Genomic DNA, 24,702 nt, shown 5'->3' with positions numbered 1-24,702 from the left:
GTAGCTTATATCATTATTTCTTCCCGCTTCCAATTTTTCAGTAATAAAAATACAGGGGATGTGATTCTCTTTGCATTACAGATAAACCATCTTGATTCTTTATTAAATATTTTTATTAATCTGAAGTACTACAAAGCATTTGAGCAGATAAATCAGGCTCCGAATAGTCATTTCCTCTCTGCTATGGCTCTATAAAGTGGATTCATTTATGAGCGCGCAATACCAGAAAAGAAGGTTTCCATATTCATTAGCGTGCTCCCTTATGTTCCTATTTTTACACCCCTCTGCACCGCGCCGAGGATGCCCCTAAGGGGCCGGCAGCTCCCCCAGGTGAAGTGGGGAGCCCGCGGGGTGCCCGGTGCCAGAAGGGATTCCTGCACCGAGGCCATTCTCCCTTGGGACGTGGGCACCCACATGGGGCTGGGGCCGCATCCTGTGTCCATCACCAGCCTAAATTCAGGGTGTTGAGGCTCAGGATCCCCCCCCGGCTGGCTCAGGACCACGTTTCATTGTCAGCGCTCAGCTGCCGAGCCAGCAGCCGTCGGAGGAGGCTGCGGGAGGCGCCGAGGGATTCGACCTATTTAAAACACTGCCAGGTGTGCAAACAAGTTTATTCTATTGTAGCAGCGAGCGCATGAATCACGGGCGCTGCGGAAAGGTTACGGCGTTATTTAGGGCTCCCGGGGAGACCTGACATTTGGTGCCTGCCTGCGCCGAGGCTGATCCTCCCCGGGGAGCCCACCAGTCCCCGCTGGGACCCCGCGAAGCCGCTGCCCCGTGGCCGGCCTCATCCTGCCCCTCGCACCCTGGGGACCTGGCGTGGCTTCGATATTTCCATGCAGCAGCTGCCTGGCAGCTGTGAGCTGTTTGGAAACAGGAGTCCCGGAGCAGGGTGAAACCCTGCATCCCTCCCAGCCCCGTGGCCCAGAGCATCCCCGCGGCGTCTGCTGGCCCTGGGGAGCTGTGAAGGGCTGAGCCCCCTCTCCCAGCCCCCTCCTGCCCTCCATCTGGAGCTGATGAGTGTTGCAGGGTGATGCAGGTGCTGTTTTTTCCCTCCTTCCCCATTGATTGTGCTGGGTGAGGGCGCAGGAGAGGTTTCCTGCTCGGTAAAGCACACTGGGACTGATGGGTCCCAGAGGTTCACCAGCAGTGTCGGGGCCACCTCGAGTCCAAAACGACTTCATCCAGATCCAGTAAGGAGGTGGGAGAGAGGAGTCCCTGCAGCACAGCTGGGCTGGGCAGCACAGGGCTCTCCCCCTGCTCCTGGTCCCATGGGCAGGGCTGGACCCGGCTCAATCCTGCCCAAACTCTCTGGGGCACCTGGCAGGGTCGGGCACGGGCACGGACCCGCTGGAGGTCCCAGGTGAGGCTCGGTGCTTTATGGCAAATTGTCATCGGTGCAGAGTGCCGTGCCTCGCTTCCAGGACATGCCCGGGCTGTTAAAGACGGGCAGGAGGAAGCGGAAGAGTTTTGCACCTTTGCACAACAATGCTGGAGACGGAAATGAGCAGCCAGAGCCTGTAATTGAGATGGATGAAAGGGCGTCCGGCTTCCCCCAAAGCGTTTCAGGCAACGTACTTGAGAAGAATATGAAGTGCGCCGCTCTCTAAAGATCGCCACGCTGCGGCTAAATTATTAATGACGAGGAATGATTTCATATTTAATCTAAAGACTATTAATTACACTGCAGAAGAGCAACGCACCATCCTGAGAGCCCCTCTCGCCAGCTGAATAATTCAGCGCTGCCCCATATTTTACCTCCATGTCAAGGCGGGTGGCGACGCCTTCCCGTGCAGCCCGGTGGTGTTTGGGGCTGGGGTGACAACCCGAGGGGACAACAGGGATGGGGACAAACCATGGTCCTCGAGCATCCTGGCCCCATGAAGGGTTCTGGGTGTGTGGGGCCGCCATGGGGCCACCATGGGGCTGGGACACGGCCGTTCCCATGCCCGGTGGCAGCCCCGCCGTGCAGATGCCAGAGACAGATGTTTATTTGTCCGGGATTATTTGATGATCACTGTTACGGTGATCCAAGATGATCATTAAAAAGGGAAATGGGCTGTTTAATAATAATGCTCGGAGCACGCAGTGTGCCTCGCATTACGAGGGTGTTTAAGCACGAGCCCAATTAAGTCCCTCGCATCCCTACAGAATTACCCCAGTTGAGCAAACTATTAGCCAAACTCCAGGCTCCTCGCACTTGAAGGCAATCCCGGAGCCTGGCACTCTGCTAGAGACCCATTTCTATCCTGAAGCTAAATTAAAATCCTATTGTGCTGGTGCTGCTAATATTTCCTGCTCTTGTTTCCAACAATTAAATTGTGACATTCTGCCAACGCCTGCGAGGAAACCGGGAGAGGCTCGCGATGGGCTGGGAGGGGAAGCCCCAGGTAACTGGTGGGGGGAAGCAGAGGGAAAGAAAAGGTTGTTTAAGGAAGAAATGGCTGTTTGGTCACGGCTTAAAAGTTGGTACTTATAAATTCCATGAATTTTAAAATAAAGACTTCGTGAGATTTGAACTTTCCTCTGAGCACTCTCGAGCAGCAGTGCCTTAATACCTTCCCTGGCCATTAAGGAGCAGTGCTGGGGAGCAGCGAGCGCTAAGCACGGCGCTGATGGAGCAGTTACACGCGGTAATGGAATTGTGTTTGGAGAGGCTGCAAAGCCAGGTATGGAGACCATACATAAACAAGGCCATTACCAGCCAGGGTAAGTGGTGATAGAATTTCATGAATATCCCCACAAAAAAAAAAAAAAGCTTTGTATATTTATAACAGCCTACCGAGTCGTTTGGAGCACAGTCAGGGGCCTCTCGGAGTGATTCAGGAGCTGAATTGCACACGGGGATGTTTCTCCATGCGGGGGAGTGCGATGGGGCGCAGGAGGGGGAGCAGGGCTGGTGCCGTGGGGCAGCCCTGGGGGCACCCAGGAGGAGCTCTTGCTCCTCTCTCTGCCCCAGGGGAGTTGCCAAGGGGCAGGAGGCAGAAGTTTCTGTGTCTCAGGGAAGGAGAAACCCAGGACCCATCAGCTTTGAGGCACCAGGACGGGGCTCAGGACCCACACAGCAGGACGGGGAGCCCGTGATGAAGATCCTGATCTGCAGACAGATCCCGCTGCTTCCCACGGCTGCTTCCTGGCATTCCTGGTCTGGGTCCCACAGCTTTCCCCGAGCAGGCTGCCCGAGGCCAGCAGGAGGTGTGGGCACGTGGCTGGAGCCGAGGCAAGGAAGAGCCACGGGAGCCAGCGCTCCTCTGCGCCCATGGCAGCCCCACAAGGAACCCGCACTCTTATCCTCTGCAGGCTAGGAACAGGCTAGGAACAGGAAAGCAGCAAGTCAAGCACATTTATTGCTTTAATTTACATAAATAGCTACTTTAAACTTACAAAAACTTAACTCCACAACTTTTGGCAGACCCGAGCCCAAGCCATGCTAGGTGTGTAGTTCGAACACAGGCCTAACAAAATGCTAATTGCAATTCATAAATTATATTGGGACGCCTGGGACTATTGAAGATCCTGGATGAAGTGTAGTGTTCAATTTATCCTGCGCATGTTACCGACAGTGCTGCCAGCCTCCTTCTTGTCCCCCTGTGTTGTTTTGTCATCTCTGTACTATCACCAATTCATCACAAAGGCAACTGAACTCTCCGATGTCCACCCACCAGGTGACTTTGTCTTTGCTACTCTATGACTTCTAAATTAAATTGTCAAAACACATTACTGGGAAAAATATTGCGAAGGGAAAGTTCTTTACCCTTTTATCCCATCTTAGGAGAAAATCGGTTTGATTTGAAGAAAACATGTCTGCTTCATTATCCTTCCCGCTATCATATTTCTTCACTCAGCAGCAGCAGGAAAAGAGAGTCAATACGGAGTCTTGGATGACATGATGGAGCATCCCACAGGACTTGTCTCAATAAATTCGGAGAGTGCCCAGAAATGCTGCAGGGGGGCGGGGGGGATGGTGGTGATTTTCACTCTCGTTTATTCCTCCCACTCTCAGACAATTTAGAAGAGATTACGGGCTTGCTGGAAGGTCCCTGGTGGAGACTTCCCTGCTCTTCCAGCACTGTGGGGTCTGGAACGAGCTCTTTGGGGGCCCTCCAGCAGAAATCAGCCCACGGCTCAGCCCAGTGCATGCGGAGGAGTCCTCGGACATGTCACCCCTCCAGAGGACCATTTTCAGGCATGGCAGCAGCCCCAAAACTGCTCTGATTTACACCAAAGGAGAACCTTTAGCAGTGTCGCCAGCTCCGCCACCCTCCCCTTTGGTTCCTGCAGGAGCTGGCACTGGCATTAGGCTGCTCCCCAGCTGCAGCCCAGCCAGACCTGGGCTCTGTGGGGCTTTTTTTGGCTGTGGTGGGCTCTGTCCCCTCCTAGCCTGGGTCACTTTCCCCGTGGTAATGCAGGAACCCTCAGGCAAACACCTGCAATCACCAAATCCGTGGGAGTTTTGCCGCTGTCTTTGTGGAGCTGGTATTGCCCTCGGTACTGCAGGAGATTCCTGCTGCTAGCTGCAATCACATAAAATAATTCATCCGGAGACATAAAACAAAAGAAGCCATTTCTCAAAGGAAAAGAGATGTTGATTTCCACCTTTTCGCATTCACGCGCTCGTCTCTGGGCATAATGTATCAGTCACAGGAGGCAAGCAACACATTGTGCACTCATTCTTTTGGCTCCGGACAATATTAACATAATAAACATATATTGTTTATTTATTCTGCTACGGTGCAAGTAAAGGAGGTATTGCCCCACGTTTAAATGGGATATTTTTAAATGCTCGCATTTCCTCAGCCATTATGATGCATTAGCCATCAGTAGTCAAATTGCTTTGTATTTGCAATTTTATGGCTACATTTTATCAAGCACACAGGAGCTGCATTCAAAGCAAGAATATAAAGTATTCCACTTGTGTTAGGCAAGTACTGTTTTGATGCAAGATATGGCTGGCCAGCAGAAATCTTTTTCTTTCTTTTTTTTTTTTTTTTTTTTTTTTTTTTTTTTTTTTTCCTGCTGCAGCTCCAGTTTCATCTCCGAATATTGCTTCGACTTGCAGTAAGGAGGGCTAAGAGCCCCCCTGATGGCCGTGTAACATCCATGCCTCCTCCCTGCACGACGAGCTCACAGCTGAATTTGTCCTGCCTGGAACTCACCGGCTGCTTCTTTGCCGTTTTGAAGCACCTCCCGACCAAACTGCGGGGCGACTGGCGAGCCACAGGGGCAGCCGTGCGGGTGTCACCGTGTCACCTTCCCAAATCGGCACCCAGACTCCCAGCTCTGCCAGTGGAGCAGTGAAAGTTCCAGTGAACAAACGACGCCATTCACCCCAAGCGGAGCCATTCAGAGATTTTTCTCCCTGTTGTGGTCTCTCGGACCCCATCTCAGAATCACAGAATCACAGAAATCATCTCTGAGTGGCCAGGAGCCCACCCTGTCAGTGACACCACACAGTGGTTAACTGTGGCTTTCGCCTAGCCCCGTTATTGCCCCAATCCTCTCCCCTAACCCCATTATTGCCCCTGATCCTCTCCCCTGGCCCCATTATTGCCCCAATCCTCTTGCCTAGCCCCGTTATTGCCCCTGATTCTCTCACGTAGCCCCATTATTGCCCCTAGTCCTCTCCCCTACCCCCTTTATTGCCCCGATTCACTTTGTGCCTGGGTTTATTTCCCCCACTGGGCTCTCGCTGCCCCTCAGCCAGCTCCAGCCCGAGCGGCGTGCCCCCAATACAGCCCCATCCAGCTCAGTGTGTACATTCACAGGGTGGTGTCACCATCCCTGGGGTGTCTGGGGAGAGGTTGGACGCGGTGCTTGGGGACAGGGTCAGGGGTGGCACTGGTGAGGGGGACGGCGGGGGCAGCGGACCCTGCAGGGGTTCTTTTAACGTTAATGATTGTGTGACACACAAATAAACCACAGCTGTAGCCGGGGAGCCGTGTCCGCTCCCAGCTCCTTTTAGCAGAGTGTTTAAAAGGAATAAAAATAATAATAATTAAAAAAAAATCAGCCTGCGGGGGGGTGCAGGCAGGAGCTGGGCACCCAGCCCCGGTTGTGGGCCGCGGGGGGGCGCCACAGCGGCCGGACTACAACTCCCAGCGTGCACCGCGGCGGGAGGGAGGACTACACTTCCCAGAGCGCTTTGTGGGGGGGGGATACGGGGAGGAGGCTCCGCGCTTCCCCCTGGGAAGCCGAGACGGCGTCATTTTCATTTTTAAAAACCGCAGCGAAACGGCAGGGACACCCCCTGGCGGCTCCCAGTTCATCAGGAAAAAATAAATAAATAAATAAAATAAACACACAAAAAAACTACAACTCCCAGCACGCCCCGCGCCGCCTCCCCCCTCTTTCTCCTTCCGCTTCCTCCTCCCGCCGCCTCAGTCGCGGCCCCGCCATCCCCGTTTCCCCCCCCCCCGTCCCCGCTCTCTCCCCTCAGGGCCGGGTCGGGCCGGGCCGAGCGGGGCCTCGGAGCCGTCCCCGGGCCCTGCATGGGCCGCCCGGCGCCATGTTCGTGCAGGAGGAGAAGATCTTCGCCGGCAAGGTGCTGAGGCTCCGCGTCTGCACCATGGAGGGCGCCGAGTGGCTGGAGGAGGTCCCCGAGGACACCACGGTGGAGAAGCTGAAGGAGCGCTGCCTCAAGCACGTAAGGAGCCGGCCCCAGGGGGGTGAGGAGGGGATTTGGGGGGGGGGGGTTGGAGGGGTTGGGAGAGGGGATGGGTTCCTCTGGTGCCCTCTGAGGGGCTTTAAAGGGACGCAGAGCTGGGCTAGGCCGGGGGTTTTGCCTGCACGGTGTCCTTTGGGGCGGTCTCTGGCAGATTTCTCACCTCCTGAATTGTGAGAAATGGCCTTAAAAAAAGAAATAACCCATTCTGAGCGCTCTGTGCGATGACAGAGGGCAGCTTGGGTTGGGGGGGGGTCTATTCCTTTCACCATCTCAGCCCCCACGCCCTGAGTTGTGAGGAAGGTCCCTGCAGAGATAAATCGCCGATCTGAGGGCTCTGTGCAGTGCCAGGGGACGGCTTGGTGTGGGGGAGCCCTTCCCCACCTGCAGTTTCCAACCTGCAGCTCCTCTCCGTGTGCTGAGCGCACGCTGTAAGGCACTGGTGTGTCTGGCTTCCGAGGGCTTCCCCTCCGAGCCCTCTTCTTTGTTCCTTCTTTGTATTTAACAAGCAGTGAAAATAATAACGGCGGTGGCAACTTCCCTTTTCTGACAAGACACTTAGCTCAGCCTGCCCCTGGGTTGGCACAGTAGCTGCTGGGGCTCTCTGCAGGGGGGTAACGGGCTCGTCTAATGCTCTCCCTGTGCTCTAAGCAGCAAGGCTTAATGGACGTGTCCAAAGGGTGAATTACCAGTCGCTGGCTGGAGAAGAAAATGCATCAAAACACACGGATATGGGCTGTGAAAGTTGAGCTGGAAGACACAGGCTCTTTGTGCTCGCTTGCTCAACTCCCGCTCCTGCTCGTGGGCGCTAAATGTTAAAGCCAGGGGTTGCAGGACTGCTAGGCTGGATTTCAAAGATCTGCCATGACTTGGAGTCTAAAGCAAAAATAAGCACATGAAGCTGGACCCGTGACCGGGCCTGACCTCAGGACTCCTTTCCAAGCCCCTTGGCTTCTCGTTTCTAAAAGCAGATCCAGGCAGGCCCTGGGAGCGGGGTTTTATCAGTTGCACTCAGCAGTGATTTTTGTCTTCAAACCGTTACAAAGACTATGAGAAATGTTCTTTGTAGTAAAACAACGCTGCGATACGAGGACGTGCCTGTAATGTGTAGTGACTTAGCTGTTTGGAGGCTGGCAGGCTTTATTTTTGGAAGGAGTGTGCTGGGAAGTGCAGGTGGCCAGCAGCCCAGGTGCCCTCTGCGTCGTGCCCTCTGGCTGTTTGCTTTCAGCTACCACCCCGGGATCACGGTAGGTTTTGTTTTGCTGGAGCCTGAGCCTTTTTAAGTGCTTTTTGATTTGGAGAGGAGAGCAGCTGCAAATGGATTTGCTTGGGTTGAGGTAGGTGGGATCCTCCTCGAGGCAAAATGAGGGCACCCTGCTGAAAAGAACTGAGCTGAGCGCGGGGCTCCCCCCGCTGTTACCTTCCTGGAAGAAGTCTCCTGCTCCTGTCTTGTCCCCCCCTTCGGTGCAGCTGAGGGATTAAACAAAGGCTGCCAAAATAGGGTGGGGTAATGATTACGTGCATGCGTGCAGAGCTGAAAGGCCTTTAATTATCAGGAAACATAACTGAATAGATGCTTGCACTGCAGTGCAAGTCAGGGCAGAAGACAATTGATAACTTGGCAAGACGTTTGATTTCGTTTTCTCAGCTGCTCCGTGCTAATGGTATGGATTTGCATAACCATTATGGGTAATACGGAGTTTTATGGAGGGGAAAAATAGAGATGGAAGAATCATGTCTCCTGATCACGGGCGTGTTGCAGTGAATCTTGATAGCACCTTGAGATAATTTATGCAGCCATCTCTCACAAGATGCTGATTAATATATTCTCCAAAGTCCTTGAAAGCCTCCCTGCAGGAGGCAGCGGAAGGTAATATCCATCAAGGTGCCCACTTCTCAATTAGGGAGGTGGACGCTCCATCCCGCCAACGTTGGAATGCTTACCCAGCTCTGAAGTGTCACTTTTGATGTATATTTTGCTGAATTTGAGGGGTATTTTTGCTACAGATAAAAAGGCAGGGGGAGGGTTCTTGCTCTAACTGTTGACCTGTAACAATGTGATGGCAATTCCGTGCCATTAAACTGCTGCCTTCAGTGCTACTGCCTAGGCTGTGAATAAATAAACACCTGACAGCTCATTGCTTCCCTTCCTAGCTATTTTTTGGACTTGTTTCTTGGAGCAGTGACGTTTCTCAGCGCGAGCTCTGTGTGCGGTGCAGCAGGCAGGATCAGGCCCTACGCTCTGCAGCTTCCTTATAGAGTGCACCTGGGCACACAGACATGAGCTGTCTGCATGCATGAGCTCCACCTGTAATTCTTGTGGCATCGTGGGGCGAGCTTCCAGTGCTCCTGTGCTTCTGCTCCCCTTCTGAAGCTGCCTCAGCGCTGCTCGCCTGGCTTTCGGGGTGTGCTGAGGGGTCTCCGTGGAACTGAGGCGCTGAGGTGCGAGGTGCTAATGCTCAGAGCGCAAAGACACCGTGGGTTTTGTTTCCTGGGGCCTCCTCTGTGTGTTTTGAGGGATGCGGATGGTTTAAGCCACCCAAGCTTAGTAGTAGGGAGGGGCAGTACTATTTTTGAACATTTCTGCTAATAAAAGCAAAAAAAAAACTAATAAAAATAAGCAAAGAGAAAGCCTTGTGGCTTAGCAGGATTCCAAGCTCTGCAGACAGCACTTAGCAGCACCAGGGCGTGCAAGCTCAGCCGTTGCTCAGGCATCTGCAACCAAAGGTTTCTCACCTGCCTGGCACAGCAGCCTGCTGTAAATTCCAGCACTAAAAGGAAATGCAAATATTTCTGCTGGAAGCAAAACCATGAAGCAGCAGATCCCCTCCTTAAAACTCCTTTTGTACAAAAAGGAGACGGAGAGCTCACCTTCCAGAGCACGCTCACCTCTGCTGGTGGAGCAGCGCCCGCGGGGTGAGCCCTGGGCGATTCCTTATGAACTCCTGGGGTGTTAGGTGACTGAGCGATTACCTGCAACCTCTGGTTTTTCATGTGTGCTTTAATGTTGTTAGTAAATACCGTGATTGTGTGAACAGCTTTGTGTGCCAGGGAGAAAATAAAGAGCAGGTAAGTGTCGTGTCCTCCTGCCCCCATCAGGGTGCCTCCCAGCTCCCCTTTTCAAGCTCTTCCTTTTGGTGTCTGACCCTAAGAATGTGTAAAAATGCTCTTTTTGAGTTTGTTCGGAGAGATGCTCCGCTAGCGTGCTTTTATGCCTTTTGGGTAACTTCTCAGATCAATCTCGGGAGCTGCTCCCAGTCCCTTCTAAGCCTTAATGCATTCTCTGGCGTGCGTTCAGCAGTTAATATGCTAAGGGATTAGTAAGAAGCTCCTGTTAGACAAAGCAGGGCTCGAACGCCCTCACCTCCATCCTGCTGAGGCATCAGAACTGTACCAAAGTTCAGACGAGGAACTGAAGAGCCACGCTGAAAACAAGTGTGTTATCTTTGGAAAAAGAACAAGAACCGGAGTTCTCCAGCAGCTGCAGGCACACCAGAAAAAGCGATGATGGCCTCTAAAGCTTCCTTTGAAAGGAGGCTGGCAGCACGCGGTGTGGTTACCAGGACTCAGTGCCACGTTTGAAGCGAAGCGCTGATCTCAGCGGGGTTTCTGGAACAGCTCTGTCACCTGAGGGGCACACGCAGGGCAGAAGTGGATCCGTAGCAATGGGCTTGGAAAGAAGAGTCAACGAGAGCCGTTTCCCATGAGAAAGAAGAGGTGAAGGTCAGCATTAAGCAGCCTGTTCTGTGGTGAGAACAGCCTCAGTTTCATGGGCTGTGAGGCGGGTATTTCTAATTCTGCCTTTCTGGAGTCGCAGCCCTTACGCTCCCTTTTTCCCCTCGAACAAATTGGAAGTCTCTCGATGTGCTGACGTCACGTTCTTGAAGGCTCTCGCTGCGGATCCGTGAGCCACTCGTGTGTGAAGATGAGTCAGTTCGAGGTCTGTGCGCGCTCCCTGCTTCGTTTCCTGCTGCAGCACCAAAATGCCAGGGAGTTTAAACGCGAACCCAAACTTTGCAAGGCTCTGCGGGGGCACGGGCGCTGGGAGGCTGATGCTTAATTAGGTCAGGAGCGTGGCATTTCAGCTTGGAGCTGTCTCAGAAGCCCAGGTGAAAAGGGTGGTCCTTTGCCTTGCTGCAGGGATGGGTTGTAGGTCCATCAGTGCCAGCAGAACTTCGGAGCTGTGGACAGAAGGTGTATTTGGTACCGAGGAGCAGTTCTGTGTACTTGAATCTTTGTGCCAAGGAAGAAGCAGGGCGTTGTTTGTGCCTGTGTGTGTGGATATACCTGGTGCAGTCACAGAACAAACCTCTGGCAATGCTGATGTTGTAAGCTTTTGGGGTTTGAGCTTGATTTTTGTAGTGAATTAATTGACATACGATTTAGAATTGTAACAAAGTATTGAGCACAATGTTCATATATGGAAAAAAATAGCACATGTTGATAATTTGTGGTTGGGAGAGAAGTTGTGAATGTAACTTTGGTTCAGCACTTCCAGCAAGAAGCCGGGTTAGGGCTCCAGCAGCCCGGTTTGTGGATTTTGTTCTGCGCCCTGAAACAGGGCACAGCCGCTGCCTCCTTCCCAGCTTAAGGTCAAGTGTACCAAATTCACTGCTGGCAGTGGCTTGTGTGCTCCGACAGTGCCTGTAAATAGTAATTAGAAGATGAAGCAGGGGCTCGCTTCTCTTTCAACACCAGTTACAAATGAGAAACCTGCTGCGTTATTACAGCTTCCCCTTCTGTGAAGCACAGGATGCTCACAGGAGGTTTCCACTCTGGTGTCGTGCTCGCTGCTACCCCCAGACTTGGTGTGACCCTGGCAATCTGGGGAAGAGTTTACGGGGCTGTTGGTCCTGGGTTATCCATGTTCTGAGTCTGCATGGGCCTGAGGGTAGGACCAGGCACTCAAAATTAAGCGTGGTGCAGATTACTGTGCTGAAAAAGTATAAATCTACCTGTATAGATGGGCTCGGTGCCCCTGAAGGGCTTGTTTGGGGTGATGTGGGTGTAACATTGAGTCTTTGACTGTTGTAAGGAAGTTTTCTAGAGTATCACCATCTGTTGAACTTAACGGCAGCTATTAACAGCGTGGAGGAAGGCAGGCTGGAATCCTTCCTTTTGCTGATTATTCTTCCCAGCCAGCAGCTTGGATATGCAGGCAGGAACCGACCACAGAGCATCGTTACAGCACGATTCCAGCCTCGGTTTCTCTAATAACACGCGTCCTGTGCGCTGGCCTCTGGCATAGCGTGCCATTTCTTAAGCCATTAAGAAGCTTGTAAGTGATGGCACCATTTGTATGCGCAGAATCCTAAGTGCAAAGCGCCGTGATTCATGTAGTAGGCTCATTTCTGTCTCTGATCTTCAGTATTTATCTCCTGCAGTGTGTACCTGGGAGCTTGGAGGATCCCAAAACTGTGACACATCACAAGTTGATACACGCGACTTCTGAGAAGGTGCTGACAGACACAAAAACAGTGTTGGAGGAAAACATTCAAGATAGAGGTAAGATTGTCTTTTTTGACATGGAAAACTGTTTAACTTTTTGAGTTCCAATTTTCTTTTTACTATCTACGCTCTGCTTCAGCATAGGAAGCTAATCGGGTGGCAGAAAAAGAAGAGGGGAGAAAATACCTTCCCCCGATAATATACTATAAGCAGTTTGCTTTCCTTAACTGTTCCTTTAGAGTTACAAAACAACCCAAAACTTCTTGGGGATTTTCTTGAGGTCTTCAGGTCAAGCAGAAGGATGTTTGCTGAAACATATCTGAGCATCCACATTTTATATCTTCTTCAATCCTCTGCACGTGTGGGTCAGAATTCCTCACGCTGCAGTGTCACTGACCACAGCAGCATACGTGAGGTGTGTATTTGCTCCTGAACTTTAAAGGGGCAGAGGACTAATGTGAGACAAAAGATCTAAAGGTAAGAGCTGTCAGGATTTCTGGGGTCAGTTTTTACTGGACAGCTTAAGCTCCTGGTTCCTTCTGGAGACGAAAGGCCGTGGTCCAGGAGGTGTGAGAAGCAGGACTGCTGTAAAATTCAGTGTTGTCTGAGCCAGGAGCTCACAGCAGTAGTGTTTTGATTTTGTCAGAGTTCATGCAGGCTGGAGAGCTGTTCCCATGATCACAAGCAGCAATTTGGTCTTTTTCTCTTCCGAGGCAGCCTCGCCGATCACCTCCAGAGCTGCACAGGAGCTGGGAGCTGCCATCCTAGGCAGAGGCGAGGGGCAGCTTTGCTGCTGGTCAGCGGGGGGTTATTTCTAGGCTCCTCCAGAGTCTTGAATTGCAGCGTACGGCAGCTAAGCAGCACTGAGCTGTCATGCCAATGCCTCTCTGTTCCTGCTTCCCCTGCAGTGTGCTCTGCCTTTTAAGTGCCCTGCTCTGCTGTCAGGGAGGCGAGATCGCAGCCGACAGCTGACTGCTGCTGGCTCCGTGTGCTGCTGCACAGGGCAGCCAGAAGGCAGCACGTGGATCCTTTCGTGTTCTTGTCAGCTGGGTGAGTGAGGGTTAACAGCCCTCACCAGCTGTTGCTCCTGGCTGTTCTGTGCTGAGCCAGACCTAGGAAACCGGGTGCACAAAGCATGATTTGTTGGCTTTTTACCTGCTTAATGTGATGGACGGAAAACAGCCCTGTCTGGCTGAAGGACTGCAGATGCCGTGCAGGCCTGCTCTGAGCGGTGTCTGTGTCTTTATGTATGGGGTAATAACTCGGGTGCTAGAAACTTCTAAACCATCATATGCTTTCTAGAAAAATGGTGCCTTGAAAAGAGAAAGCATTAGTCCAAAAGCCTTAAGCAAGCTCATGCTGCGTGCTGTGAGTTAGCTGAGACTGAAGACTTGTTTGCCCTTGAGGCTTGCCCCAGTTGGCTCAGTGGTGCAGCCCCGTGGTAGGCAACAAATTGCTCTGCTGCAGTTCACAAACAGAGGTGAGCTTCAGCCTGATACTGAAATTGTCTTCCAGGCTTGGCACTTGACTCTCTCCAGTTGAAGGAAGGCCCTAGGTTGGATCAAAAACCATAACATGGCACATCTCTACTGTTTCCTCCTCAGTGGAGTGCTGATGCGCTGTTATTATGATGGGCTAATTACTGTGCTATTAACGTAATCATACAAAGCACCCGGAGCTTTTCATACCCTTTCTTTAAGGGGATTGTGTGAGGAGGAGAAGCCAGTAACAAAGTGTAACTAATGATGGAGCATGTTTTGAATTCAGCACACGCTATGGAATAGCAAACACCTAAGGGGAATGTGTAAAGCCCTACAGTTCTTAAGTCAGAAAAAGTTGTGATGCTACAGTGGAATTAATGCAGAATTAATCTCTAGGAAAACTTGAATTTGTGAGGTATTGTACAAGAACTGTTTTCACATTACTTTCTAATTTATTTCGGTATCGTTCTCTTTCTAGATGTCTTGCTCTTAATCAAGAAGCGTGCACCACCTCCGCTCCCCAAAATGGCAGATGTGTCAGCAGAGGAGAAAGTGAGTTTGAAATGATTTCTTGATTTGGCCATTTTCATTAGCTAATTTATTAACGAGCTGCAGAAAGATTGCTGTGGTCTATTTTTTTTGTTTGTAGAGGCAACTACAGCCAGTTAAACTCTAGGGAAATTATTTCGTCTTTCTCCCAAACCTTGGGGAAACTGACTTTACATTTTTAACTTGGATTATGAGAACATTTGCCTTAGAATAAGACGTGCAGATGCATTCTGTGGAAGTGGGATAGACTTATCTTTGGAAAAAAATGCCTGGTAACTGTATAAGCATACTTCAGCAACTGCCTTTTCTCTTTTGAGAACTCCGCAGAAATCTATTGATTGGCTTTCAGGCTGTCATATGTCTTTAGCAATGAGTGGCTTATCGCCCTCTAACCAGGTCTCTAGAGCTGAAGTGTTGCCCCCCTGCTACTCTTGTTCTGTTTTCTTCCCCCAACGTAATTGTTACTGAGGGTCAGTGATATCCAGGGTGACACTTAGCCACGAGTGGCACTGCAGTTGACATCAGTGCATAAACACTCGAGCAATGCTTGTGCTTGACACTGTGAATACCCAGGTCTCTCCACCCCCTCCTTGCAAAGCTTTGTTTTTTCTTGCTTTCTGTAGGTATTGGTGTTTGTCTCTGTATCCCTTCCTGTAGGTATTGGTGTATGTCTCTGTCTCCATTACGGTCTTGCTGTGCAGAACGTCACCGTAAGAACCTAAGATACAAGACTGGGAAATATTTATAGTTTGTACCCTGCTACGTTTTCTCCTGGTCTATAAGCATGTACTGAAAATCCAAGGCACCACATATCTCTGCATGATACTTGCAAGCAGTAAAGCACTTCCCCTGTGAGGCAGTTAAGTGTTAGTCTGTGCACAGTGTTGGTACATCTCCCAAAAAAAACATGGGTTTGGAGAGAGTGTGCTCTGAGCAGGCCATGCGGAGCAGAGTATGGTCCTGGGAACTGAGGCTTCCAGGTTCTCTCCATGTTTGGTGCATCACTTTCCCTCTTTGTGCTGGAATTTCCCCACTTGTTTAGATAGCAGAAATAGATTTAAAGAAAGGACTGAAAGTGGGGCAACCCAACAGGTCCGGTTCTGCTCTATAATCGCGAAATGTGAGCGCTATGAATCCGTTGTATTGCTAGGCTGCTGTTTCTCTTAGTTGCAAGTTACAGAGCACTGCTTGATGCCTTGGTGAAGAATACGAAACTGCTCTCAGCTATGCTATGTTCTTTGTTCTGTGGATAATGGGTTATGAAACCTGATCCTGTTTCCCATCCTTCAGAGGAAACAAGAGCAGAAAGCTCCTGATAAGGATGCTATTCTCAAAGCAACTGCAAATCTGCCCTCTCGCAATGTAGATCGCACTGTGGCCCATCACAACATGAGGGATGTAAGTATCAGACCTTTTAACTCCTACACTAATATCCAAGTAGGCTTTTATCTCGTATAACCTCTTCTGCTCCATACGACTGTGATTAGCCTTTCTCTGTAAGAGAAATTCAGGTGTGTATAAATGTATATTAAAGTAGATAGTACAACCAGTGTGTAAATCTTAAGTCATTTAGTGATTAAAAGCCATTCTGTTCTGAGTTACGGTTTTAAATGTTTTATTTGTCCATGGGAAAGCCTCAGTAAATACTTTTCGAGATCTGGCAGATGTGCAGTTAGGTTTCAGTCTTACATAGTTGGGGTGTTTGCAATGTCTTTCCTCTTCCATGGTTTTGAAAAGAGTCATAAATGTTGACTTCAGTAGTTGAGTGCTGTCTGTAGTACTTCTAGCTGTGTCTTTCTGTACTAGTAGGTGCATGACATAGTGAACAGCACCTGTACAAGGGGTCAGACTGTAGCAGAGATACTAACAGCCATATTAACACTTAGTGATGCCTGTTTTTTTCCTGTCCAAGTGTTTTCACAGCTTCTTTTCTTGCAGTTCCAGACAGAGCTCCGGAAGATCTTAGTTTCTCTCATTGAAGTTGCACAGAAATTGCTAGCACTGAATCCTGATGCGGTTGAACTATTTAAGAAGGCAAATGGTATGAACATATCTTTATGGTTATTAGTTCAATCCTAGGAACTTGTTTTCTTATGTAGCAAAAGAGCAGCCTTGCAGAGTTAATTCCAGACATTAATGTAACAGAGCTAATAATAACTTTGTGGCAAAGATCTCAACTTGTGGTACAAGTTTTTAAAAAAACAAAGGAATTTATAAGGTCCCTTTGGGATAGATGAGAAGTTCCATTTAAAACTAAAATCAGTAGCAATGAAACATTTGGAAAACATCACAAGACTTGGTAAAGAATAGTTGAAAATGCACAAGGAGATAGGAAAATGGGGAGAAATTCTAGCTGTAGATTCAGCATGGGAAATGCCCTTGAGATTTGCTAGGGCTGGATCCAACTTCCTCGATGATTGATAAGCAAATCTTCAGTGGGTCTCCCATATATTTAATTATGTGGGCTTATAGTCAAGAAAAACTTTGCCTGTTACTAGAGATCGTGAACAAATCTGGACAAAGTCTTTGTCCTGGAAGAATCTATCTGAGCCTGATTGAGCTGAGTGCAGCAGACTAAATGGTGAGATAGCAAATTTGGGGCAGAAACAAAAGCAGGGATTGAAGAGAAGAACGGGATTTGAACTTAACACATGCCACTCCACTGCAAAAGGGTTGTATTTTAGCTCAAAGTCAGTCTGAACGTTGTTTTGTTTGTGTATATCTAGCCATGCTGGATGAGGATGAGGAAGACAGAGTGGATGAGATAGCTCTGCGGCAGCTTACAGAAATGGGGTTTCCAGAGAGCAGAGCTGTCAAAGCCCTTCGATTAAATCAGTAAGTGTACTGAGCACACTGCCTGCAAATTACTTAATACGGTTTAAAAAAAAAAAAAGCATTTTTTTCAGAAGCCTCTTTAAGTGGGTCACCTAAAACTAGGTTTGAACAAAGCATTAGTTTAAAGAACACTTCTGTCTCAGGCAACATGCAGGTGCAGATGGCCCAGGAAAGGGGAAACAGTGTTGTGCTTGTTCTAGAAAGAAGAGCTTGTCTGCAGTTCACAAGGCTGTCAGGCTGGCACTGTTTCTGAGTATTAAAGTCACGTTTTCTGCTTTAAAATTTTAGAGGGGAAAAAAGCAAGCCTAGCCCATCCAGATTGGTCTTTCAGCTGTAGCAAAAATACTTTGTGCTGATCTTTTAAAAACATTCCAAGAATATTATAAAGTCCAGATAGCAACTGTAGGAAAAGAGGAGGTAACGCAGTTCTTCTCATGCTCTTAAGATGAAACAGCTGTGCTGCCTCATTTCTCAGAGGGGGTTTCTTAGGCCATTCGTAAATATTTCTAATGATAGAGAATCAACAAAATATTCCAGTCATTCTTTTCCAGTCTCTCTCCCTTTGGGCTTAGGAGGACTTTCCCCCTGATGTCCTCCGTCTTTCACCTTGTAAGTGAAAAGCCAAGCAGGCTTCCCTTTCTCAGAACATGTAATTACCGTGCAGTCAAATGAAATTGCACGTTCAGGTATGCTGTCGTTATCTTTGCTTCCTGTGTATTCATTGGGAAGGCATGTGCTGGGTCTCTCAAGATCGCTTAGCTTGGGCATTTGCAGTCCAGCAGTTGACTGGGTTATGATCGTGGCGCTCTGTTGGTCTCCCTGGAGGTGGCCTCTCCTTTGAGAGATCTGATTTCTTCTTGAGTCAGTAGAGGAAGACATGAGTAGTACATGTTCAAGGTATATTGTGCAAAATTCAATGCAGGCAATTGCACTTGGATGAGAGCACATGTTGTCCTGCTTTCTTCTGTTGTTAATGGCATTCCTTTATCGCTAGATGTCTGAGATCTCTCTGTAGGAAGCAACAAAGCAGATTCTGTCTGAGATGTGGTTCCATGTAAATGTGGAACACGCTTCGCAGTTTTGTCAGCAGTTGCGAATAGTCAGTGTTTGTCTGCTGTAAACCAAAGCAGATGATTTGGAGAATGAGGTGACTGCCTTAGAAATGCCTTCTAAAATCCGGGATGCAGCTGCCCAAATTGGACTTCTCTGAAGCCAGGATGACAGAGGAGTGGTGACTCTGGGGCCCTGAGTGCGTGTAGAATTAAGGTGCTCTGAGATTTGCTCCAAAACTGTATTTATGACAATTCAGATCCTAATTAATCAGCAAGTCAAGATACCACAGGAATAAATGCAAATGAAAATGTATGTGTAACATACATCTGGAGTGTTCCTCATCCCTTTGTCTTAATTTTCTTTCCAGTATGTCGGTGACGCAGGCCATGGAGTGGTTGATAGAACATGCAGATGACCCTGCAGTAGATGCTCCGCTTCCAGGCCAGACTCCATCCGAAGCCCCAGCCGAAGCTGGTGCATCCTCTGCTGAAGCAACTGCAGGTCCTAGTTCAGAAGCAGCTGGGGAAGAGGCCAAGGATGAGCTGACAGAAATATTCAAGAAGATCCGGAGGAAAAGAGAGTTTCGTCCAGACCCACGAGTACGTGCTGTTTATCTTGCTATTTGTTAGGATTGAAAGGGACTGGGTGGGCATCACAGAATCCAAATGAATGCTCATTTAATAAATGGAATGGGACAAGAGTGCAGATGTATGTTATGCTGGCGTGACAGTATTTTAGTGGAAATTTTCAGGGGCTGTTGGAATTCGGGTTGCTGAAAGGGATATTACCGCTGCTGTCTCGGTTAACAGCATCTAAATTACTGACACTTTATACCTGAAAATTAATTGATACTACTGATGTGACAGTCATAAAAAGCACTGTCTGGCATCAAGGAAGGGTTGCAGGACAGTATTTTCCTTTTTGCTGTAGAAAAGGACGGAAGAGCATCGTTGTATTTAGGGGATAAGGAAAAATATCATCAGCAGTTAAGTCTTTAAGTCTTGCATCAAATGCAGAAGTTAGCCTTTTTTCAGAGCACAATATTAGCTGAAGTGAAAATGCGTGCTGTTATCACACTGTAAAATCACCAGGAGGTGCTCTTTAGAATCTATCACTTAGCTTTTACAGTAAATGTTTTTTGTGATTTTAGTTGCAAGCTGCAGAAGTGGAATTTGATGACCTGGGTACAATTTCTAAATGATTAAATGTTCTTGTAACAATATGTAGGTACGTTTGTCTAAATATGCAATGCTCAATAGCAATATTAATAAATCCCAGGAGTAAAATTTAAATCCAGTGAATAGAACTATAAATGCGCAAGGTCTTGGAGCTTGATTTGTCAGTGAGAGATGAACCAAATCATTGTGACACAAGGAGTTTTAAAATAAGGTGTTTCCATCTTGTTCTTCTTCCCACACCAGCTACTCGCTCTTTGCCTTGCGTTCAGCTTTCAGTAATGACAATAGGAACTACCTTCAGTCTCACTCTTTAGTGTCATTATTATGGAAAAGGGATAAATCTTTGGATAGACAGTATTTGAAAACTCTGTAGCTAAGATTGCTTAGTGGCCTGCAAATGGAAACAATCTTTATTTTTTTTTTTTTTTTTACCCCCCAAAAAATGTGGACAGAAGGTAGAGAATGTGATTGTTTTAAATATTGCATTTCTTCATTTGTTTTAAATGTATTTATGAAACCGTGTAAATCTTACAGGCTGTCATTGCCCTGATGGAGATGGGATTTGATGAAAAAGAAGTGGTAGATGCACTCAGAGTAAACAACAACCAGCAAAATGCAGCCGTGAGTACAACATCATTTCTGTTCCTTATGGCCATAATCATCTGTTCAACTGATTTTTTTTCCTCATTGATTGATGTTTTGGTTTATCATAAAGCTCAGCTGCTACTGGAGATGAAATGAACTCTCTATTCTGAGCCTTTTTCAGTTAGATACACAGTGAGAATACAAAGGTTTTAGATTTTTTAGAGGAACTCAGCATGCATGAGCTTGAGGCTGATCTGGTTCGTGTTGCATATGCGGATTTTCAAAAAGTTTTTGAGAAGCTCCTTCACCTGAGGCTTCAAAAGAGATTGAACTATTGTGAGGAGGGAAAAGGTATTCCCAATAAATAACTGACTAAAGGGCAGGAATTAATCAGGCAAGAGATTCAAGCCACGCAGTGTATGAACTAATGTTTGGCAGCGATGCATTCCAGAATTGATGGAATCCAAAAATAAGAAGGTTTTCGGAGATTGATTAGAGGGTATATTAAGCAGAGAGGTGTGGGTGCAGCTGGCAGTCAAGGAATCTTCGCAAGCATCCAGTGCTAGCTACTATCAGAGGGGATGTTGGGCTGGATGGTTCTTCCAGCTGACCTAATGCAACCGTGCTGGTGGGGTTTCTATGAGGCAGTGCATCTGCATGACACCATGCGTATTGCTGAGCTTTGAAACACACAAAGCTGGGGTAATTTTATTACCATACCAGGCACTGCTACTGTCCTCTTGAAAAAAAGGCTGATTTCTGTCAGAGCAACACACAAATGAATAGTGATCTAGAGTGAAAAGAAATCAATGCTTCTGTGAGAGGCAAAATATTTTCTCATGCTGCATTGCCGAATGTTTTGGCAGACTTTCATTTTAATGGAATCAACCATGAAATATGTTGTGTTTGGTGATTTCTTTCAGTGTGAATGGCTGCTAGGTGACAGAAAGCCTTCTCCAGAGGACCTAGATAAGGGAATCGACACCAATAGCCCTCTCTTCCAAGCCATCTTAGAAAATCCAGTGGTACAGTTAGGGTTAACCAACCCAAAAACTCTACTAGGTAAGTCCTGATAAATTGGGTTTCTGATAAATATACAGTCTCTGCATTTCTTAGCAAATAAGAACAGAGACAGGATGATGACAGCACGCTGGGGGATGTGTGCAGCTCCGTACCCTTTTCCTCGCTTTCAGCAGCTGTATTGTTTGCTTGCTTCATTTTGCAACTCAGCTACACCACCAACAGAACTTGGGGCTGTCCCAGAAATGACACTAATTCCCTAGGCTGCTGGTTTACACTTGCTGAACTCAGAACTTCAGTAGCTGCTGGCTGCAATGCTTTTGTGGATTTAGGAGACCTTTTGTGTGTTCCCTTTGGCTATGGGAGAAAAAAATGGAATGTCTGTTTAGAACCCTGATGAGTTCTTAGAAAAAAAAAAAAAAAAAAAAAAAAAACACAAGGCTGTCTCCTGCTGTACAGCTTACTGTGAGCTGCGGCCTGATCGGTGGAATGGAAGATAACTTGTGAAAGTGTAACCAAACAAGAAGTCAAAGCTAAGGCCTTGCTTATCAAAACTGAGATAGCGTTTGTGAAAATACATTTTCCCCTATCTGGGGTAAAGCCTGCTTTCTTGGTCAAAAATGCTGTGAGCACAGCAAATACTCGGCTCATGAACCTGATGGTGAAAAGTAAGTCTTTGATGGACTGGTGTGTCTGACACTGGACAAGAGTACAGAAGAGTGACATTGGCTCTCTGTTGTGTACATGGAATTTTGCGTTTAGTGTTTGGCTTCAAAATTTGTTTGAACACTTGCCTTGAAATAAAGGATGTGTGCGCAGCTCTTTCAGGAGAGCTTTTAAAAATACTTCTTTAGATGTAATTAGGAGAGTTTGCAAGTCTTTAAATAATTCAAGAGCAGAACCTTCCCACCCTCATTTCTGAGCAAATGGTCTCTTCATTTCCAAAGAGGGTTCCACACTGCAGCTCAGAATATAAATAGAAAACTAAATGCCATTATATGTGCTTGTAAGGCTTGGATGAACATCAGAGAAGGATACATCTGCAGATTGCTTATGTCACAGATTTTAACAATGTTTGCATTTAATTAGATATTTAAAGAATATAGATAAATCTTTAGGTTTCAGCTCTTGAGTCTGTGTAAAAGAATACAGTTGGAGCGGTGAAAGGTGAGATCTGTACGTTATTCTGGGCTTTGCAGTAGGCATGGTGCGTGACCTTGAGCGAGGTATTAATGATGAGCCTTTCAGAGGTGCTTGGTGCTTATGGCTCGCACTAATGTCGTTAGAGCTTTGTAGACTAACACTTTGTATGTTCCTGGGAAAGCGAAGACGCTGCCCCTCGTGCGGGTCTGCCAGACTCCTGTAACACTGACCTTTTGGTGACTCTTGAGTAGATCAGATGTGCAACTGCTTTTTTAGTCCTGTTCCGTAATCACTGCTCCAAATGTCCAGTAGTCCAGTGCAGGGGCTGTCATAAAGGTTATAAATTACTTCATGGATCATTCTCTTGCCAAAGTTGTGACTTAGCTCTTGCATTAGATGCCTGGTTCCTTCAAAATAAGTAGAAGAGTGAAAATTGGCATGCAAAAAAAAAAAAAAAACACCTTAGTGTAAAGACAGCTACATATAGAAAGAATAAAAATCGCTCTTAAGAATTTGGATCTCCGTCACTGTTCAAAAATAGAGGCAGAGACCACCTTTTCCCTTGACTGTATCTAGGCAGGTAGACCTGGCTGCCCCTCCTGTCCCCTGACATGCTCCCTGTTGTCCTCAGCCCTCCGGATGGCAGGAAGGAGAGCACACACTGTTCCGAGGGAAGATGCTGCTTCCCTGCTGGCTCCAGGGGCCTCCGTGAAAAGACAGAGCCCTGAGATCTGGGGGCTGGCTCTGCTGCTCATTCCTAGCTAGCCTTTTCCCTACCTACCTCTTATTTTGCTGGCTTAGTTTCCCCTTCTGAGATGTTCTAAGAGTAACCAAAGTAAATGTTTGTGAAGTGTTTAGCTCTTCAAGCCCGTGTCCTTGAGGCTTTGTAGAATGGTTTATAATCCAGGCTGAGTATTTAATCAGCCTCTGCCCACAATGAATTGAATGCTGAGGAATGAGGGAAGTGTAACAGCCTGTAGCATCCTGCTCTGTGGAGATTTGGGAGTACAAATGGTAAGTGTGTGATGTGTTCTCACCGTGGGGGGAATGCTTGCCTGCTGCGTTAGGTAAGTTGTAGCTATTTTTAACTTTCCTATCATTGAAGCATCCCAAACGTGGAAGCATCTGCTGACCACAAGCCTAAACGCCTTGTGCTTTCCATCTCTTGGCAGCCTTCGAGGATATGCTTGAAAACCCCCTGAACAGCACTCAGTGGATGAATGATCCCGAAACGGGGCCTGTCATGCTACAGATCTCCCGAATCTTCCAGACACTGAATCGCACGTAGAGGGGGATGCCAGTCCACTGTGCCACTTCCTACTGTCCCTCGTGTCACCTTCTCCTCACGGGGGGGGGGTGCATGGGTTGTTGGGAGGGGTGGGGGGTGGAAGGGGCAGGAGGGGGCAGATGCTGGCCGAGGGGGTGTCTCGCACGGGGTATGTAGTTAACGGCCAACTGCAGTTAATTGCCTTGTGGATTTAGTGTTAGTGGAAGAGGTTTGAAGACTTGTTTATGTTTTTCAGGTATTAGGTTAAAAATAAAGTATATCAAAAATAGGAAAAGGTTTTGTGAAAACAATTAAGGATCTGTTGGAAAGAAATACGATATTGCTTGTCAAAAAGGCCTGTGACAGTAGTTTTCTAGCCAGTTTTACTAGCGTCTGGCTAATGTTTACAAAAGGTCACTGACCACTAGCATAGGATATTAATCATCTCCATGCAGTATTAATTTATGGCTATATCAAATTATAAAATGCTTTTTAAAATTGATTCTTAGGAAACGTTTTTTAAAAGTCCAAATATTGGGAGAGCAAGCACATTTCTATCCAAACTTGTCTGTCTTGCATTATAATTTAAACAGAGTAATTCACAGATGGAATTCTTTTAATAAATAGCATTACTTTTTCCTATTTATTTTCTGCGTTAGTGTCGTTCCAGTCCCGCAGCAGTTACACTTGCAGGAGGTTCTCTGCCAGCTACGTTAAAGATGCAGTATCTCTTTCGCAACAGAACTTACTCCACCGACCCTTGGATTCTCAAGTAGGCTGCAGTTCATCAGTTTACACTATGCCATATCGTAGTGCAAAGAGGATATCTTCACCTTGAATTTTTTCCATTTCTGTGTGCACGGTTTTGGAAGGGGGGACTTGTGACTTTGTTTCAAACGGTTTGCAAAAAAAAGCTACTAATTTGCATGGGTTTTCAGTGAATGGCGATCTGCAAAGACGCAGAAACACTTAGGCTTTTATCTTGTTTACCGTATTTAAAAGCACGCTTTAAATTATCTACTTTGAGATAGAAGTGTTTCTTCTTGACCCTTTCACCTTGGAAATACCAAGAAAGTCAGGCTGTGTCTTCCCTAGTTTTGTCAGAAAATTGACTTAAGGTTTCAGACAGTGGTTGTGGGCTTATTAAGGAAAGAACTCACCGGTGAATTGACAGCTAGTTGTTGTGATTGGGCCATGCAGGTGTTACTTTTTTATACAGGCTGAACAAAAATGTTTTCAAGTTAGTGAAACCTGGTTGATGTCTGTCATAATCCCTGCTGTGTCTTGTGTTGGAAAGGCAGGACAGGCGAGACCTGCTTCTCCAAAGTGCAGTTTAATCAGAAGGAGACCTTATCCTTAAATAGCACAGAGGTGTCTGTCAAATAGAGAGATCCTAAAGAACTCTGCTAGTCACCCTTCATTTTACAGCTGTTTTTGTGCAGTTATTTTTTTTAAACAAAAATGTAACAAGATGCAACCCGA

General features: G+C 47.6%; 1 protein-coding gene across 2 annotated transcripts; it reads left to right on the top strand.

The window, feature by feature from the left end:
• Positions 1 to 6,413: 6,413 nt before the first annotated feature.
• Positions 6,414 to 23,292, top strand: UBAC1 (UBA domain containing 1). Of its 2 annotated transcripts, XM_032200372.1 has the most exons (11): positions 6,414 to 6,643; positions 12,046 to 12,166; positions 14,069 to 14,142; positions 14,763 to 14,849; positions 15,430 to 15,537; positions 16,078 to 16,180; positions 16,866 to 16,974; positions 18,395 to 18,626; positions 19,740 to 19,826; positions 20,714 to 20,852; positions 23,126 to 23,292. In XM_032200372.1, exons 1-11 carry the CDS (start codon positions 6,506 to 6,508, stop codon positions 23,239 to 23,241), a joined length of 1,314 nt encoding a protein of 437 aa, XP_032056263.1. In that variant the 5' UTR covers positions 6,414 to 6,505; the 3' UTR covers positions 23,242 to 23,292. The 2 variants fall into 2 exon arrangements, with proteins under 2 accessions (XP_032056263.1, XP_032056264.1); XM_032200373.1 differs by lacking the exon at positions 14,763 to 14,849.
• The last annotated feature ends 1,410 nt before the right edge of the window (positions 23,293 to 24,702 follow it).

The sequence above is a fragment of the Aythya fuligula genome, chromosome 19 (assembly GCF_009819795.1).
Source record: "Aythya fuligula isolate bAytFul2 chromosome 19, bAytFul2.pri, whole genome shotgun sequence".
In the NCBI taxonomy this organism is placed as follows: Eukaryota; Metazoa; Chordata; class Aves; order Anseriformes; family Anatidae; genus Aythya; species Aythya fuligula.
Note: the sequence above shows the minus strand (reverse complement) of the source record. Positions and strands in the feature narration are given on the sequence as shown.